We start from the raw sequence: 17,491 nt of genomic DNA on the forward strand, positions 1-17,491 counted from the left end.
GAAATTCTCCAAGGTAGTTCTCCCATAAGTTAAGACAGCACTTGCTGTGGCTTCATTATTATGAAATGTTAGCTCACAGTGAAGGATTTGGCCCACTTTACAATTTCCTTACATGTAAAGTTACGATTAGAAAATTTGATAGGCATAGAAATGTGTTCTTTGTTGCCCTGACTTTGTTCTCAGAGTAACTGCCATTCATTCACGAAACTTCTGTTGTGGGCATAATTTGTCTAGGAATTATGATAAGCAATATATGATCCCTGTCCTTAAGACACGTGTAGTCTACAAGGGGGAAATTTATGAAAAATAATAATATAACAGACTAAAATAGATGTCATAAGTCCAATAGATGTCTGGCAGTGACAGTTATGTAGGTACTAAAATGATAAGGGAGTTTGGAAGAAGAGACAATGTTGTAAGCTGCAGTGGTTAGGGAAGGCGTTTTGGAGGAGGTAGAATTTGAACTGAATCTTGAGATACAGCTACGGAACTATCCCATTTGGTGGTACAAACATGATTTTATCCATATGAATATTCCTTCCTGTCTGAACATTGGATGTGGTGTGAATTTTGTCGATTGCTGTGTTGAATCTTAAATGCACGCTTTATAAACATAAGCTTTAAAGTCAATGCTTTGCACTGTCAACAGTAGTCAAAGTATGGAAAGAACCCAAAGATCCATTGACGGATGAATGGATAAAGAAGATGTGGTTTATATATACAATGGAATATTACTCACAAAAAATGAAATCTTGCCATTTACAACTATGTGGATAGAACTAGAGGGTATCATGCTAAGCAAAATTAGTCAGTCAGAGAAAGATAAATATCATATGACTTCACTCATATGAGGACTTTAAGATAAAAAGCAGATGAACATAAGAGAAAGGAAACAAAAATAATATAAAAACAGGGACAGGACAAAACATAAGAGACTCTTAAATATTGAGAACAAACAGAGGGTTACTGGAGGGGTTGTGGAAGGGAGGAGGGCTAAAATGGATAAGGGGCATGAAGGAATCTACTCCTGAAATCATTGTTGCACTCTATGCTAACTTGGATGCAAATTAAAAAATAAATAAATTATAAAAAAATAAATAAAGTCAATGCTTTGGTGGAAACATCTTCCATATAAGGGAAACCTAATTTTGAAAACCAGGGAATTTATTACTGTATGGACAGAGCAATGGTTAATGACACGATTTTTATATGCCTAGGAAAATCCAACAAAATATTAACAATTTTGTTTTTGTTTTAGACAGACTACTCTGATAGTTTACATTTTGTCTTTTCTTGGAATGGTTATATTTACTTTCACACTGGACCTTGGATACATCATCATTGTGTTTGTTACTGGCGGGGTGCTTGGGTAAGCATTAAATGTGTTTAGGAGGAATGATAGTATACTGTTATAATTATGAAATATTAGTACTATGGTTTTAAATTTTTTGTTCATCCAAATGTCCTTAAAATATTTTATACCTTAAGGAATCTGTGTTGTGCATATAAATGTGTAATTCTTTAGAATAAAAAAGTTTAAAAATGTTTTTTGGCATATATGACAGGTGAAAAATGGATAAGCCTGACTTAGTCCAGGTAACTTTATTTAGTTTGAAAAACAACTGACTTAACAAATTAGAGGCAATTTGTCTCAGAAAAAGGAAAACTTAGGAACTGCTTTGCTTCTCAGTTCTTCTGTCCTTGGCCTGATTGGTGAATAATGATAGGGCCTTACTTTCATACATCACATTCAAAATCTTCAGTTATTTGATCATTAGAATAGGTCTGAGAAGCAGAATGATTGCCTCAGTATATGCTACTGTCCTTCAGCTAACTGTTTCTATAATTCTGGATTTATTTTTGTAGTTTCTTCATGACTGGTTACCTCCCATTGGGTTTTGAATTTGCTGTTGAAATCACTTACCCTGAATCTGAAGGCACCTCATCTGGTCTTATTAATGCTGCTGCACAGGTAAACCCCTGACCTCTCTTAAATCTGAGGTGATTAGTTTACTGACTATTCCAATTTTTTTTTAATGTTTACTTATTTTTGAGAGAGAGAGAGACAGAGAGAGACAGAGCATGAGTGGGGGAGGGGCAGAGACAAAGAGAGACACAGAATCCAAAGCAGGCTCCAGGCTCTGAACTGTCAGCACAGAACCTGATGCGGAGCTCAAACTCATGAACCATGAGGTCATGACCTGACCCAAAGTCAGTCGCCCAACCAACTGAGCCACTCAGGCACCCCAGTTTACTGACTATTCTAGTGAGTAAGAAGTTTAAACATTCTGCCTTTCCAAATCATATGAATAAAATAGGAAAAATTCTTGGGAATACATTATACTTATTTCAAAGAAGCAAATTCATCAACAATTATTTCTCCTATTTTATCTTAGATATTTGGAATTCTGTTCACATTGGCTCAAGGAAAACTCACAACAGACTATGGTCCTAAGGCAGGAAACATTTTCCTCTGTGTTTGGATGTTGCTAGGAATCATTTTAACAGGTAAATGAGGGTATTTTCTGGCAAAAATACTTGTGTTGTATTGTCTTTATATTTAATTTTTAAGTATATTGATCCTCAGTGGCTTCACAGAACTGTGTTGTATTGTCTTTATATTTAATTTTTAAGTATATTGATCCTCAGTGGCTTCACAGAACTCAAGGGTAAAAAAGAAATAAAAAGCAGGATATTACTTGTTTTTTTCCCCCAAGGATATGAATCTAGTAATTCATTTTTCACATTTTATAAATTTTTTTAATGTTTTATTTATTCCTAGGAGAGAGAGAGAGACAGCGTGAGCAGGGGAGGGTCAGAGAGAGAGGGAGTGACAGACTCTGAAATAGGCTCCAGGCTCTGAGCTGGCAGTCAGCACAGAGCCCGACGTGGGGCTCGAACCCACAAACTGCGAGATCATGACCTAAGCGAAAGTCGGACGCTTAACCGACTAAGCCACCCAGGCGCCCCATTTTTCACATTTTAATTTCAATTCCATTACTGTGCATAAAAACCAAAGCCAGCGTATCAAGAGGCAGTAAAGACTGGACTCAAGCTCTGACTCCGCTGCTCACTAGCTGTGTGGCTTTAGATAAATTACTTAAACTCCCATATCCTCCTTTTCTCATTCATGTGATAGGGTATGAAACAGCCTGCCACAGAGGGCTGCTATGAGGATCCACTGAAGCGGTGCAGGAACAGCTCCTAGCGTGGCGTCTGGCACCCAGGATGTGCCCAGTCACGTCAGCTGTTCCTGTAACATGTGGCGGTGGAAGCAGCACAGGGATGGTTAGCCAGTTCTCACACTTCTTAGGTATGATCAGAATAGACACGGGCAGCGACGACACCAGCGCCCAACCCTTAGAGAAGGAGCATGTAAAGGGACTTTAATCTGTCGTTTGCCCTGGCGCATAAGCATAAAAGTGGATTTAGAGGCAAGGCTTAATGTCCAGCTGTGTTTCCACACCCGCGCTGGCTTCTACTGTTATCTCACTCTGTTAATTTCTCTCTGCATTCCTTTTCGCTAGTCCGGTGGCAGCGGAAACTCTTATACAGTGTAGGCACCTACCAACCAAACCGCACATCCTGCCTCCCCACCCTCGTCCTTGATGCTCCGATGATCCCAAACTCCCTCTGGTGCCAAATTCTTGGCTCTTCTATTCCTGTCTCACATTCTTTGCATATCCTGTTTACTGCCTGCCTAGTATGCCTTCCTCTCTCTTCTTACCTGCTTGACAAGTTCCTACTCATTTTTCAAGTTTCAGTTCAAATATGTCTCCTCTGGCAAGGCTTCCCTGATTTTTCTCTGGACTGAAGTGGGATTTTCTTCTCCCATGTTCCCACTATACCGTGTACATATCTGCATTATTGCAGTTATCCTACAATGTTATAATTGTTTGCATGTCAATATTTCCCTAGCTGGGAGGGTGCTCTATGGAAAGAATTATGCTTTTCATCTTTGTTTCCTAGCATCCTGTATTTGTTCGTTAATGAATGACTTGCTAATTAAGTTAATGGCTTCGTGAGGCCCTAGTATTTTTTCATGCTACAGGAATGCTATTGAATATTATGGTAACCACACTGTGCTCAATTTGACAATATCAAAAAGTAAAGTATGCTATACTGCTTAGAGAAAAGTATATCTATATATGCTCTTTGGTAACATCAACTCACTGATGTTTTTCTGTTCCAGCATTAATCAAGTCTGATCTCAGAAGACACAATATAAATGTCGGAATTGCAAACGGTGATATTAAAGCTGTAAGTAACGAATATTTTTATGATTATCCTATTGAGAAATGTGTGAAACCAGTCTGTCTGGTCAGCTATTTTGTATTCCTGAGCCAGTTGTTGATCTATCCTAATGGAAGGTGCCAGATGCTGTAAGTTGTTTTTATCTCCTGATTCTTTCTACAGGTACCAGTTGAAGATACAGTTGAAGATAGTCCCACAGATCAAGAATCAAAAACTGTTATGATGCCCAAGCAGTCAGAATCGGCAATTTGAGATGAAAGAAAAAATTAACATCATGTGATAGTTGAGCAGCAAGGCTTGGTTAAAACGTTACAGGAGATGGAAACTTACTTGAAAATTATTATGTGACCCATAATTATTGTCTTACTTAATTGTAACCTTAAGCAAGATTTTGCTTAACAGACTTTGGCTCACCTCCTATTAACACTACCATTTATCTACCGAGCTTTCCACTGGTAGACCTGTCTTGTCAGCCTGAAAGTAAGCTTCTTGATGTGTATTTTCCAAAAGCGTTTGTTTGTTTTTGTAAAAAATGGAAGTTAAAAGGCTTTCTAATATGATCATGTGGAGGCCTAGTCCCCATAAATCACATAGGAGTTCGTGCAATTTAGAACCAAGGAAGCAATATATTCCTAATTGGTTCCTTTCCATTGTTCTGGTCGACTGTCCAGTCACTCCCAGTGGGAGTACATTACACCAACACTACACTTCTGACCCACCAAAGGACAGCACTGGGATGACACTTGCACGGAACCTCTAAGATTTTTCCCATTTCTTATATTTTTGTTAAACAGTGCTTTGTAATATGTACTGTCAGTGGCCATCAGGTTGAACCCATGACTTTGGTCTTAGACTTGAGTTCTCATGCTAAGGTGCCCAAACACAGACTCATTATCTTGAGTTCTCTGCACTGCCTTCCTATCGTGGCATAAATGCTAATACTGTTTTCTCACTTTAACTTGACAGCGTAATTTTGTACCCACTGCCTTGTCTACTCTTTTTTCAACACAGGCTTATCTTGGAGATACTGTAGCTTTGGCTCCATACCATTCAGAGTGAAGCAAATATCACAATAAAGTGATTCAAATGAATTCTTTGGTTTCCCAATACATATAAAAGTCATGTTTACCTTATTCTGTAGTCCCGTAAGTATGCAATAGACTGAAGGAACAATGGACATACCTTCAGTGAAAAAAGACTTATTGCTAAAAAATGCTAAACATCAACATGAACTGAGTGTTCAGCAAGTCATAGGTTCACCAATCATAGGTCACCATAACAAATACAATAATAATGAAAAAGGTTGAAATATTGCAAGAATTACAAAATGTGACATAGAGACGTGAAATGAGCAAATGCTTTTGGAAAAAATGGCACCAGTACACTTGCTTGATGCAGGGTTGCCCCATACCTTCAATTTGCTGGAAAAAAAAAAAAAACACAAACCCCACAATATCTGTGAAGTGCAGTAAGTGGAAGCACAATAAAATGAGGTATGCCAGTATATATACCTTTGTAGTAAGAAAATATCATCCTGCGTGTTCCTGGCTTTTTCATGATTTCTTGTATCACCGCTAACACTTTTGCTTGAAGATTGCAAAGAAATCTATGGAAACAGCCTAGGAGTTCTCATTTAGTGAAGACCTCTTAAAATGCTCTAATTCTCTACTAGCATCTGTATGACCATTCTCCTTTGAGGAACACTGTGCCCAGGTATGTGCTCCTGCAGTGTGCTGTGGGAGTGTATTCTTTTCCTCACCCGAGTGTACACACTCTTCTACATGCTCAGGGTAAGGAGGATAGGACCAAATGTGTTTCTACAGTGCCTACCACTGCGTTTTGTTTACAGTGAGAATTTATATGTTGTTCATGTCCTGACTCTCTAAGCTCATAGGGAATATCTTTAGAACACTGACATCTAAACAGCCATAATATTTACATTATTGTCCACATAAACCAAAAAAAGGAAAAAAGAAAAGCCAATCAGGTATACCCTTGAATACCCTTGAAGTGAACTAGCAGTTCTGATTTGGGCAGATTATATGCATTGCTTTATATTGCTATTATAACATTCTCTGTAATCAAACAACAGTAAATGATGTAGAAGCTTATCCTGAAGAATGTGTCACCAGAAGAACATAGCTGGGAATCAGGAGCTCTGGGTCTGTGACCTGGAACTGTTTCTAGTTGTCCCTGTCACTCTCCAGGCAGCATTTTCCTTATCCATATAATGAATGAGTTCACTTTGATCTCGAAGACCTTTTGAATCTTAAATGCCATTCATCACGAGGTAGACCGTATCATTGCACCACAGGAACTTAAATCTAGCTAGAGAAAAATCCCCTAGAGAATTGGATAAACAGCTATGATTGTTACTTTGTGGCTACGGGGGATTTAAAATCTTTTTTTTAGCTTTTTTATTCAGTTGGTGATAGCTAAGGCAGAATATGCTGAATCATTAACTTCCCTAGATATTTACATCATAGGTTTTATAGCCAAAAATATATCCCAAGACCCCTCCTAAATAATTATTTTTATTTTTTAACTATCAGTGTTGTTTAAAATAATCATGTACTTGTTGAATTCCCGAGCTTTTGAAAAAAAATTACAGATAAAAGTCGGAATACTTTATTTCCAAAAAGCATAGGCATATATGTCATGTGTATCTTTCTTTGTTGATTAGAAAGCAGATGAAATATGATGTGACAAAATGCAAAATGAATTGATAAATTTTCTGTATTTTGAGTTAAAATTGCCTATAGTATGTGAAACAAGAATGTCATATAAATCTATGTCTAATATTTGGAAAATAGAGTTGGGTAGCCATCACTGTGTAAATTTTAATGAAATAATTTTAGAAAGAAATTGGATACTTTCAAAAGCTGTTGCATTTATAAATTTTGCAAAACAAAATACTAGCTTTTGCCTTTTGTGAACGTTGGAGAAATGTCTTTACAAATATGTTTATATGTAAACTCAGAGTATTGCCAGAAGAATTCCTGTCTGTATGAAGTCATCTTTCATGTTTGAATTTTTGCGTTTGTGTACTATTTGTCTGTATGCTTGTTCCCCAGTGTTTCAGACTTGAAATAAATTTATTTTTTTAATGTTAATCTTTTATGACTTTTTGAAAAAAATTTTAAGATGTTAATTTATTTTTTTTAGAAAGAGCATGAGCCGGGTGAGAGGTTTGTGGGGGATAGAGAGAGAAGGAAACAGAATGTGAAGCAGGCTCCTCACTGTCAGCACAGAGCCCAACACAGGGCTCGAACCCGTGAACCTTGAGATCATGACCTGAGCTGAAGTCAGACACTTAACTGACTGAGCCACCCAGGCACCCCTAAGTTCTGATACTTAGGTACACATGGGGAGTGGAAAGGGGCTGTAAGATTTCAGAATGAGCCAAGGAGGGAGCGAGGTGTTTTGTAGAGCATAACAGGGAGACCAAGTCCACCAGGGTCAGGGCTAAAACAGCCCAGTAGTAAAGGCTCAATCTCCTCCCCTTACTTTTTTATGCCCGCCCCCTCCTTGGGCAGATAGGTGCCTACAGGAAGCCATCTGGGACACTAGACCTAGGCTTCAGACTTTACCAGTTTCTCCTGGTAGCACGTGCCTGTGTGGTACCTTATGTCCTACAGCAGGTGTGATTTTGTCCTCCAGACCTCGCTGACTAACATAATAAAACCAAACTCTAATTTTCTTCATTAAAAAATAGAATATGATGAACGTTTATTCTTCATAAGAGTCAGTGAGATAACACATGAAAAACATTTAGCTGAAAGCTTGACATAGCCAACACTCAAAAGTTTGGCCAACACTACTATTTTTATGCATTAATGATCGGTAACCAGCAACACATTACCACTTAAAAATATTTGGATTTCAAGAGAAAAGTTCAAATGACTTACATCAGAAGAATACCAATGAGGAGCACCTGGGGGCTCAGTCAGTTAAGCATCTGACTCCTGACTTCAGCTCAGGTCATGATGTCATTGTTCATTGGGTCAGGCCCCTCTTCGGGCTCTGCTCTGACAACATAGGGTCTGGTTGGGATTCTGTCTCCCTTCCCTCTCTCTGCCCCTCCCCTGTTCTCTCTCTATAAATAAGTAAATAAACTTAAAAAAAAAATACCAATGAGAGAAATTGAGGTCCTGGGGAGAGGGCATAGAGAAGGTATTTAGGGAGGAGGAGAATGGTACTGCATGATTGAAATCACCTGCCAGGAGGCTGCCCACACCACATCCTCCTGAAGCTAGTCCTGGATGCTGGTAAACTGGTTGGCAAGGATTAAGGAAATGGTAATTGAGAGTGCAGCCTGGATGAAAGGTTAGCCTAGGCAGTGACCCCGAAAGGTTTCGGTTTTAGAATATTTTTACACTTAAGAATCATTGGGGAATTGGGGCACCTGGGTGGCTTAGTCGGTTAAGCGTCCGACTTTCCCTTAGGTCATGACCTCGCGGTTCGTGGGTTCGAGCCNTTGAAGCCTGCTTCGGGATCTGTGTCTCCCTCTTTCTCTGCCCTTCCCCCACTTATGCTCTATCTCTCTCTCCTTCAAAAGTAAACATCAAAAAAAAATCATCTAGGAACCCAAAAGAACTTTTGTTTTTCTGAGTTATAGCTGTCAATATTTATCATACTAGAAACTAAAACAAAACTATTTTCTTCATTTTAAAATAACTTCGTTACATCATAACATAAATTACATGTTTATGACAACTATTTTCCAAAACAAATATAGTGAGAACAGTGATACTTTTTAATCTCTAAAGACTACAGAAATCTTCAATGTCTGGCTTCATAGAAGACTGCTGGGTTCTCCTACCAGACCCTGCATTCAATCTGTAAAAGCATTGTGACATTTAGATGCTAGTCTGGCATGTTTGAAGAAAAAGCCTTGTGCGCATGTGCATTTGGAAAGGAGAAATATTTTAACAGCCTTTTCAGGTAATTGTAAGTATTCTTAATACTATTGCAAGTTGGAACTGGTAGTATCTTACAGGTTAGTTGCTATGTGGAATCTGAAGCCATATCAATATGGCTTTTCCCATTTTGTTAACATTAACATCTAATGGTCTGTCTTGTACTTTCAGCACATCTTTAACCATGCATGATTTTGTAACATTATGCACTGGCATTAGGAAAGTATTATTTCACTAAGTTACATAGCTCTTCCAAATATTGGTATATTTCATTATATGCTGCCAGATACATCACATTTGTTTATATGTCTGATCTCATCAGAAAGTCCTTCAAGTATTGGGAAGCTGTCAAGCTCATGTGTTTCCTAAAACTTGTTTTGGCAGGTGCAGGTTTTCCAAAATGCTAATATTTGTTTAAAAACTTGATTCTTATGATTGGGGGGAGAAATCTGTCAGTTGTTTCTTGAAGTGATGGACTCACTTCATTGCTTTTTGAAAAAATACCTGCCAAACACCCATCTGAATAACCATAATTTATCTGTCAGCCATCCCTTCAAGTAAAAATGATGTTCTTTGAAAATAAACTAGTTCATGGGGCGCCTGGGTAGCTCAGTCGGTTAAGCATCCTACTTTGGCTCAGGTCATGATCTCACAGTTCGTGAATTTGAGCCCCATATCAGGCTCTGTGCTGACAGCCTGGAGCCTAGAGCCTGCTTTGGATTCTGCATCTCCCTCTTTCTCTGTCCCTCCCCTGCTCATGCTCTGTCTCTCTCTTTTAAAAATAAATAAACATTAAAAAAATCATAAGAAAAAAAGAAAATAAACTTCTAGTTCAGCTTGCATCTCAAATAACTGTACAAGTGGTTTTCCCAAAACAGCCCTCATATTTGGGGTGTACGCAGAAAAGTGTTATGCACACTTTGCATTTCATTGCACAATATTTAAAAGTCACGTACCCAAGGATCAGAATTCAATACTTTTTTCATCAAGGATATTCTTTGGTGGAGTTGACTTTCTATTTTTTTTTTATTAATGCTTATTTATTTTTGAGAGAGAGACAGACAGACAGAGCAGGGCAGGGTCAGCGAGCAAGAGGGAGACACAGAATCTGAAGCAGGCTCCAGGCTCCAAGCTGTCCGCACAGAGCCCGATGCGGGACTCAAACACGGGAACTGTGAGATCATGACCTGAGCTACAGTCCGGCGCTCAACCGACTGAGCCACCCAGGTGCCCCTTGACTTTCTTTATCTAACTGCCAATGCCTGATGGTGAAGAATCCAAGGGCCATCTGTGCAGTTTGATGCCTCGACCCCGAGTCAGTGCTAAGGCACCAGCAGTTCTATCCATTGCTGCCTTTGCACCATCAGAGCAAATGTCAATGCAGTGGAAAAGGTAAATCACTTCTGTATAGTATTATTCAAGAGTTGGACATGGATTCCCTAAAAAGTCTTGAGGACTCCTAAGGTTCTGTCACCCACACTTTGAGAACCCCTCTTCTAGCAAAGAGACTGGCTGTCATCAACATAGATCAGTGATTAATGGTGTGAGAAACTAGGGAGAGTGAACCGCAGAACAGGGTTGAAGATCAAAGGCCTCCAGGAGGAGGAGAAAGGAGTTTGTGGGAAAAAAAGGTAAAAACTGGGTGGCCAAAGAGAAGAGAATAAACCAGAAGCCATAAAAAAATGTTATCAATACCTCTTTTCATACTATTTTAATTCTAATTAGTCTGGTATTTCGAGATGCAGTTTCCGGTTTTATTTAGTTTTGTAAGTAGCTAAATGTTAAGGCAAAGTCATGAAATATAACACATGTATAGCATTGTATCTGTTACCATTACTTCTAGTAAACAGGGGCTTTAAAATCGAAGACCTTTCTCAGATCCCATTGAGAATCACCAGAATTACATTTAGATTGCTAGTGGAAAACACTTTCATCCAGGAAAAAAAAATTCTTATTTTCCACAGCAGGCAAAGATGTATAGACAAGTCACACATTTCTGAATCCTGTGATGCAGCTGCCCAGTCTCAGCTTCAGGACCGAGACACCTGCCTGTACTGCCCCTCGCTCTCTGCAAGGGGAGACAGTCATCTGTGTAGGCGACAATCTGCCCTGAAGTGACTTCAGGGTTCTTGACAGGATCCTGTGCCTGGAAAATGCCTTTATGACATCTCCCAGGAGATAAAATGTCTTTGTGTCCCCAAAGAGAGGTAAGATTTCAAAGCACACTGACCGCCAAGAGGGGATACCTTTTCTTAAATCTGTACTAAGGTCTACACATGTTCTTGAGCAGGCTTGAAATGCAGGGAGGAGGAGACGTGGTCTGGAGGCCCCGAAGCTTTGAGAAAGGAGGAGAAGGATATGGGGAGGGGGGCTCATTAAGATAAGGCCCGTGAGCTTCATTTACCACTTAGACAAATGATGTATTAGGCCTCTGCCTAATCTTGTTTTAAGTATTCATTTGCATTTTCCTTTTCATTTGTTACTTTAAACCCATGATGAAATGGTCATTGTAAAGAGAACAAACTGTTAGAAGACAGTAGAAACTAGATTTCTGGGGCTCCTGGGTGGCTCAGTTGGTTGAGAGTCAGACTCTTGATTTTGGCTCTGGTCACAATTTCAGGGCTGTGGGATCAAGACCCCAGGTCAGGCTCTGTGCTGAGCTTGGAGCCTGCTTAAGATTTTCTCTCTCTCCTTCTGCCCCTCCCCTGCTTATGTGCGCACGCACTCTCTCTCAAATTCAAAGAAAATTCAAAAGGAACTTGATTTCTGGGTGGAGCCTCTGAGTCTTGATTGATAAATGCTGCTTGAGCACCTCTCTTTCTCAGGGAATTGTCTGATTCCTCCAGGGACTGAAATGGCTCCTGGCCCCTGAGATTAACTGACAGATTAAACTTTTTCATAAAGCCTCATAATGCATAAAAATGAAGTTGAAATAAGAATGACAGTTATTTCTTTTTCAGTGAAAAGCCTGAATCCTTCAAAACATATTCTGACCCAAAACCAAGACAGATAAGCTCTGGATCATTCTGTCTAGGGCAGGATCTATGTGTGGACAGAGGTTCTCAATGCACCATCAGGAGGTCAGTATTAGGAAAGATACCCTGGAGAGATGACACATGGGCATTGATTCGTTGCCTGCAAACCTACGCAGTACTCGATACTGTTATTCATAAGACAGTTTAGTTTCCCTGTATGGTTAGATTATGTTATTTATGCACATTATTTTATTGCACCATAGGCCCTTTGAAAGCATCTGTCATGGTGTGTAAGGCAAAAATATAGCCCTTGGGAACCTAGTCTTGGGTGAGAAACATGACTATGATGTTGAGAAAGTAATTTAAACTCTGAATTTCTGTTTCTTCCCTTACTAACTAGAATAATACTTCCTACCCTGCAGGTTTCTGGTGAAGATTAAATTTAAGTCGAAGGCACACAGTAGATCCTTAACAAATCCCATCCACTGTTACTCTGATTGTGAGAAACAGTATAAATAGGGACTGAGTGCTGATAACACTTAAGAGGCAGTGGACTGATTGGGGTAAAGCATGTTTAAGTGTTTGAACTTGACATTATTTATAGCAGTTGCCATTAAAGTCATTGATATCCAAACTATGTAACTGCTTCCATGTGCATGTGGATGTAATGTAGGGCACTGAGCAAAGAAAATGAAACAAAAGTGAATTCTGAAGGGATGTGAGCTCTGGACAGACAGGATGGGAGTCAAAGGCCCCAAAGAACAAAACTGAGACACTCTTGTAGACAGGAAACAATGATTTCTGTATTTATTGCACAACCCACAACAAAGGAAATTCAACAACAAGCTAAGAAAGAGTCTTACTACCTTTATGCAATGATTTCTCCTTGTTCCCTTTTTGTTCACATGCATGCATAATCTCACACAGGTATAAAGCAATTTTTTATATACTTAACATAATATTTTAGGCATTTTCCATGTTGCTACAATGGCCTTTATAAACATTGTTTTATTCCTATTTTTATTTTTTTTCAGTTTTATTGAAAAATAATTGACATATAACACTGTAGTAGTTTAAGGTGTACAGTGTAATGATTTGATATATAAATATTGCAAGATGATTACTATAAATATTGATTATCATTAATATTGATGTATAAACATTGCAAAATTATTACCATAATAAGGTTAGTTAACATCCAACACCTCACACAATTACACATTTTTTTCTTGTGGTGAGAACTTCTAACATCTATTCTCTTAGTACGTTTTAAACAACCATTATTGAAAACAAAACAAGAAAACAAAACAAAACAACAAATAACCATTATTTAAAATAACTGCATAATATCCCAATCGGGTTGATATACCACAATTTCCTTAATGTTTTTCTACTCATGGACATTCACTCATTTACTTACTTGACATTCATTGAGCATTTCCAATTTTGTCAGGGTTTATGACAACAGTCTCAAACAGTGTCCCTGTCTCAAACTGTTCTAAGACTAGAAAACAAATCATCAGAGCCCACAGAACTTGATCAGGGACTGTACACGTGCAAGTGAAAAGGGAGCCCCAGGGAGGTGGTGTCCCCCCCCGGGGGGCTCCAACACGCAGGCTCTCACTCTTGGAACCAGGCAAGGCTTTTCTCTTTTTTTGAACAGAGGAGGACTGTGACATTTGGGAAGCCCGGATTTCATTGTTTTATGCCCCTTACGCCTCTCCGCCATCCCTCACCTTCTAGTGTGTCCAAACCTTCTCTCAGCTCCCTCAAGTCACTGCAACATAAAGGCTTGAAGTATAATCCTGGATTATATTTGCATTTTATTTAATTTTTAAATGTTTGTGCTTTTTCTTTTTATAGCTTCTTTAAAAAAATTTTGCAAGTTTATTTATTTTGAGAGAGAATGTGCACAAGCAAGGGAGATGCAGAGAGAGAGGGAGAGAGAATCCCAAGCAGGTTCTGTACTGTCAGTACCTTGAGATCCTGACCTGAGCTGAAACCAAGAGTCACATGCTTAACTGACTGAACCACCCAGAGACCTCATATTTTATTTTTTTTTAAGTTTATTTATTTTGAGGTGGGGAGGAAGGGCAGAGAGAGAGAGAATCCCAAGCAGGTTCCCTGATCCCATGGATCCCATGAACCATGAAATCATGATCTGAGCTGAAAGCAAGGGTCATCAGGCGCCTTTGGGCTCTGTGCTGACAGCTCGGAGCCTGGAGCCTGCTTCAGATTCTGTGTCTCCCTCTCTCTCTGTCCTTCCCCTGCTCACACTCTGTCTCTCTCCCAAAATAAACAATAAACATTAAGAAACAACAAAAAAGAGTCAAATGTTTAACCGACTGAGCCACCCAGGTGCCCCTATATTTCTATTTTAAACTGGTCTAGGCTAAATGGATAAAGCTCAGACAGTCTTTGGCCAGGAAGATTATGTGAGGCCTCGTACCTCCCTGTGTCCCTGAAATCATTCTGCTTTAGGCTTGTGGCCCTTTGACCTACCAGTAAAACCGGCTTTTCGTGATTAGGGACCTCTCCCTGGCAGGGGACTCATTTCCACTCCAAAATGGGAAGAGCAGCCCCCTCTACTGGTCGTTTCATGAACTGTTCTGGACTCCTTGCGGAAATTTCACAGGATGATTATGAGGAAGGATGGGTGTACGTGCTTGGGGATGGGCAATAGGGATGTGCCAGTTCATTGTAGCCATATCGCCAAACCAGTAGCAGTCACTTGCCCCCCTCCACACACACACTTTAAGCAAGTGTCCTCACACTCCCACTGTCTGGGCTACAAAGCATGAGACAGTGGTGAACATTAGCCACCAACAAACTTTCACAGGTGTATGGACACTTTCAAGGCAAATACAGGCATATCTTGTTTCACTGAGCTTTGCAGATGTTGCATTTTTTACAGATGCAAGGTCCGTGGCAACCCTGCATCGAGCAAGTCTATCGGCAGCATTTTTCCAACAGCGTTTGCTCACTTCGCGTCTCTGTGTCACATTTTGGTAAGTCTCACACAGTTTCAGCCTTTTTCATTATTATTACGTGTGACCTGCTGTAATCTCATAATAAAACCTGAGCGGATGAGGAAAGTGGTTTCCTGAGTTGGAATCTGCGAGTGGAGACGCTGTGAGGATTGTTGAAATGACAGCAAAGGACTTAGAACATTACATGAGCTTAGGTGGTAAAGCGGCAGCAGTGTGTGAGACGGCTGACTCCACTTCTGAAAGAAGTTGGGCTGCGGGTAAAATGCTATCAGTGCCAACAGGGAACTGGCTCATGAAAGGAAAAGTCAACCAATGTGGCAAACTTCGCTGTTGTCTTTTTTAAAAATGTTTGTTTGTTTATTTATTTTTGAGAGAGACAGAGACAGCGTGAGCGGGGTCAGGGCAGAGAGAGAAAGAGAGAGGGAAAGGGAGAATCCCAAGCAGGCTCTGTGCTGACAGCGCATCGAGCCGATGCGGGGCTCGAACTCCTGAATCGTGAGATCATGACCTGAGCTGAGACCAAGAGTCGGACGCTTACCCGACTGAGCCTCCCAGGAGCCACACTGTTGTCTTATTTTAAGAAATTGCCAGAGTTGCCCCAGCCTTCAGCAACCACCACCCTGACCAGTTGGTCGCCATCAGCATCGAGGCAAGACCATCCCACCGGCAGAGATCAGGACTCACTCGAAAGCTCAGGTGATAGTTAGCATTTTTTAGCATGCAAGTTTTTTTTTTTAACTTTTTAAATTTATTTTGAGAGAGAGAGAGCACAAGTAGGGGAGGGGCAGAGAGTGAGAAAGAGAGAGAATTGAAACAGGCTCTGCGCTGCCACCACAGAGCCTACAACGGACCATGAGACCATGACCTGAGCTGAAATCAAGAGTTGGATGCTTAACTGACTGAGCCATCCAGGCGCCCAAGCATTAAAGTATTTTTTAATTAAGATATGTCTTTTTAGGCACAACATTACTGCACACTTACTAGACCGCAGTCCAGTGTACACATAACCTTCATATGCACTTGAAAACTAAAACGTTCCTTGGCTCGCCATACCGTGACCTTAGCTCTACTGTGCGGGTCTGGAAGGGAACCCGCGGTACCTCCGAGGCAAGCCTGAGCCGCGATGGTTGACAGATGTGCTGCCTCAGCCCAGCTGTCTCGCACAAGTTCTGTAAAATGGGAAAGGTCATGGTGTTTTTGGCCGGAGACCCCTCCGCAGGGGAGTGTGTGCACCACTCCTTTGGCCCCTGTGCGGCCTCAGGCCACGCTGCTCCAGGGCTGTCCCAGTGGCACGATGGCAGGCTCCGTTCCTCCCATAGGCATCCGGCGGCTCAGCTGCGTGTGCCTTCCATTCCATCCCTGCTGACCCCAAATCAAGAAGTAGAGGGCCCGGGGCACCTGGGTGACTCGGTTGGTTGAGCGTCCACTTCAGCTCAGGTCATGATCTCGCTGTTCGTGGGTTCGAGCCCTGCGTCGGGCTCTGTGCTGACAGCCAGCTCAGAGCCTGGAACCTGTTCAGATTCTGTGTCTCCCTCTCTCTGACCCTCCCCTGTTCACGCTATCTCTCTGTTTCAGAAAAAAATAAATAAATAAATAAATAAAAAGGAGGAGAAGAAGTAGAGGGCCTGCCTGCGGCCCAGCGACTTCATGTGGGGCAAAAGGGTTTGCACGTAATGTGGGCCCCCGGCCTCCGTGTCAGGTTACTTGGGGATCTGGGGTGGTGCGCTCTCCAGGCGGGAGTAAAGGCTTACCTGTGCACCCTACAGCAGGTAACACCCTCCTCAGCATGTCTCCCCGTCACCAGCCTCTCGGGCAGGCTCCCAAACCTCTTTCACCGGCTGGCACACCTAGAAAAGAATATTTGTACACCTCGCTGGGACAGACGGATGAGGCGGTGCTGACGGAGCCCCCTGGCGTCACTCACAGTACCCTTGGCCCTGCCTCCCACCCCAGGGCTCAGGGCTAGCTTTCACGGCCTACTTTAGCCAAGGGTTCTCCAACTTGAGTGTCCTCAGAATCACCTGGATGGTGATCAAGGGGCTCCTTCAGGGCCCAGTCGGTTAGGCATCCACCTCTTGGTTTTGGCTCAGGTCATGATGTCACGGCTTCGTGGGTTCGAGCCCTGTGTCAACACGGAGCCTCCGTGGGATTCTCTCTCTCCTCTCTCTGCCCCTCCTCCATTTGCACTGTCTCTGTCTCTTTCAAAAATAAATAAAGAGACTTAAAAAAAAAAACATAAATTGCTGAGCCCCAAGCCCAGAGGTTCTGATTCTGCAGGTCTCAGGTGGGGGNCCGCTGCTGGTCCGAGGACCACACTTTGAGAACAGCTTGCAGCCGCCACTGGCTGGCTCTG

General features: G+C 41.2%; 1 protein-coding gene across 1 annotated transcript in view; it reads left to right on the plus strand.

Moving 5' to 3' along the window:
• The window catches only part of FLVCR1 (FLVCR choline and heme transporter 1), a 37,166-nt gene extending 29,799 nt beyond the window's left edge, over nucleotides 1-7,367 (plus strand). Inside the window, exons 6-10 of the mRNA XM_077763197.1 lie at nucleotides 1,259-1,369; nucleotides 1,867-1,972; nucleotides 2,397-2,508; nucleotides 4,193-4,260; nucleotides 4,417-7,367. Of these exons, the coding sequence (XP_077619323.1) occupies nucleotides 1,259-1,369; nucleotides 1,867-1,972; nucleotides 2,397-2,508; nucleotides 4,193-4,260; nucleotides 4,417-4,506 (487 nt within the window). The 3' untranslated portion in view covers nucleotides 4,507-7,367. The remainder of the gene's footprint in view (nucleotides 1-1,258; nucleotides 1,370-1,866; nucleotides 1,973-2,396; nucleotides 2,509-4,192; nucleotides 4,261-4,416) is intronic.
• The last annotated feature ends 10,124 nt before the right edge of the window (nucleotides 7,368-17,491 follow it).

Source organism: Crocuta crocuta, unplaced genomic scaffold (genome assembly GCF_008692635.1).
Source record: "Crocuta crocuta isolate KB4526 unplaced genomic scaffold, BGI_CrCroc_1.0 scaffold3, whole genome shotgun sequence".
In the NCBI taxonomy this organism is placed as follows: Eukaryota; Metazoa; Chordata; class Mammalia; order Carnivora; family Hyaenidae; genus Crocuta; species Crocuta crocuta.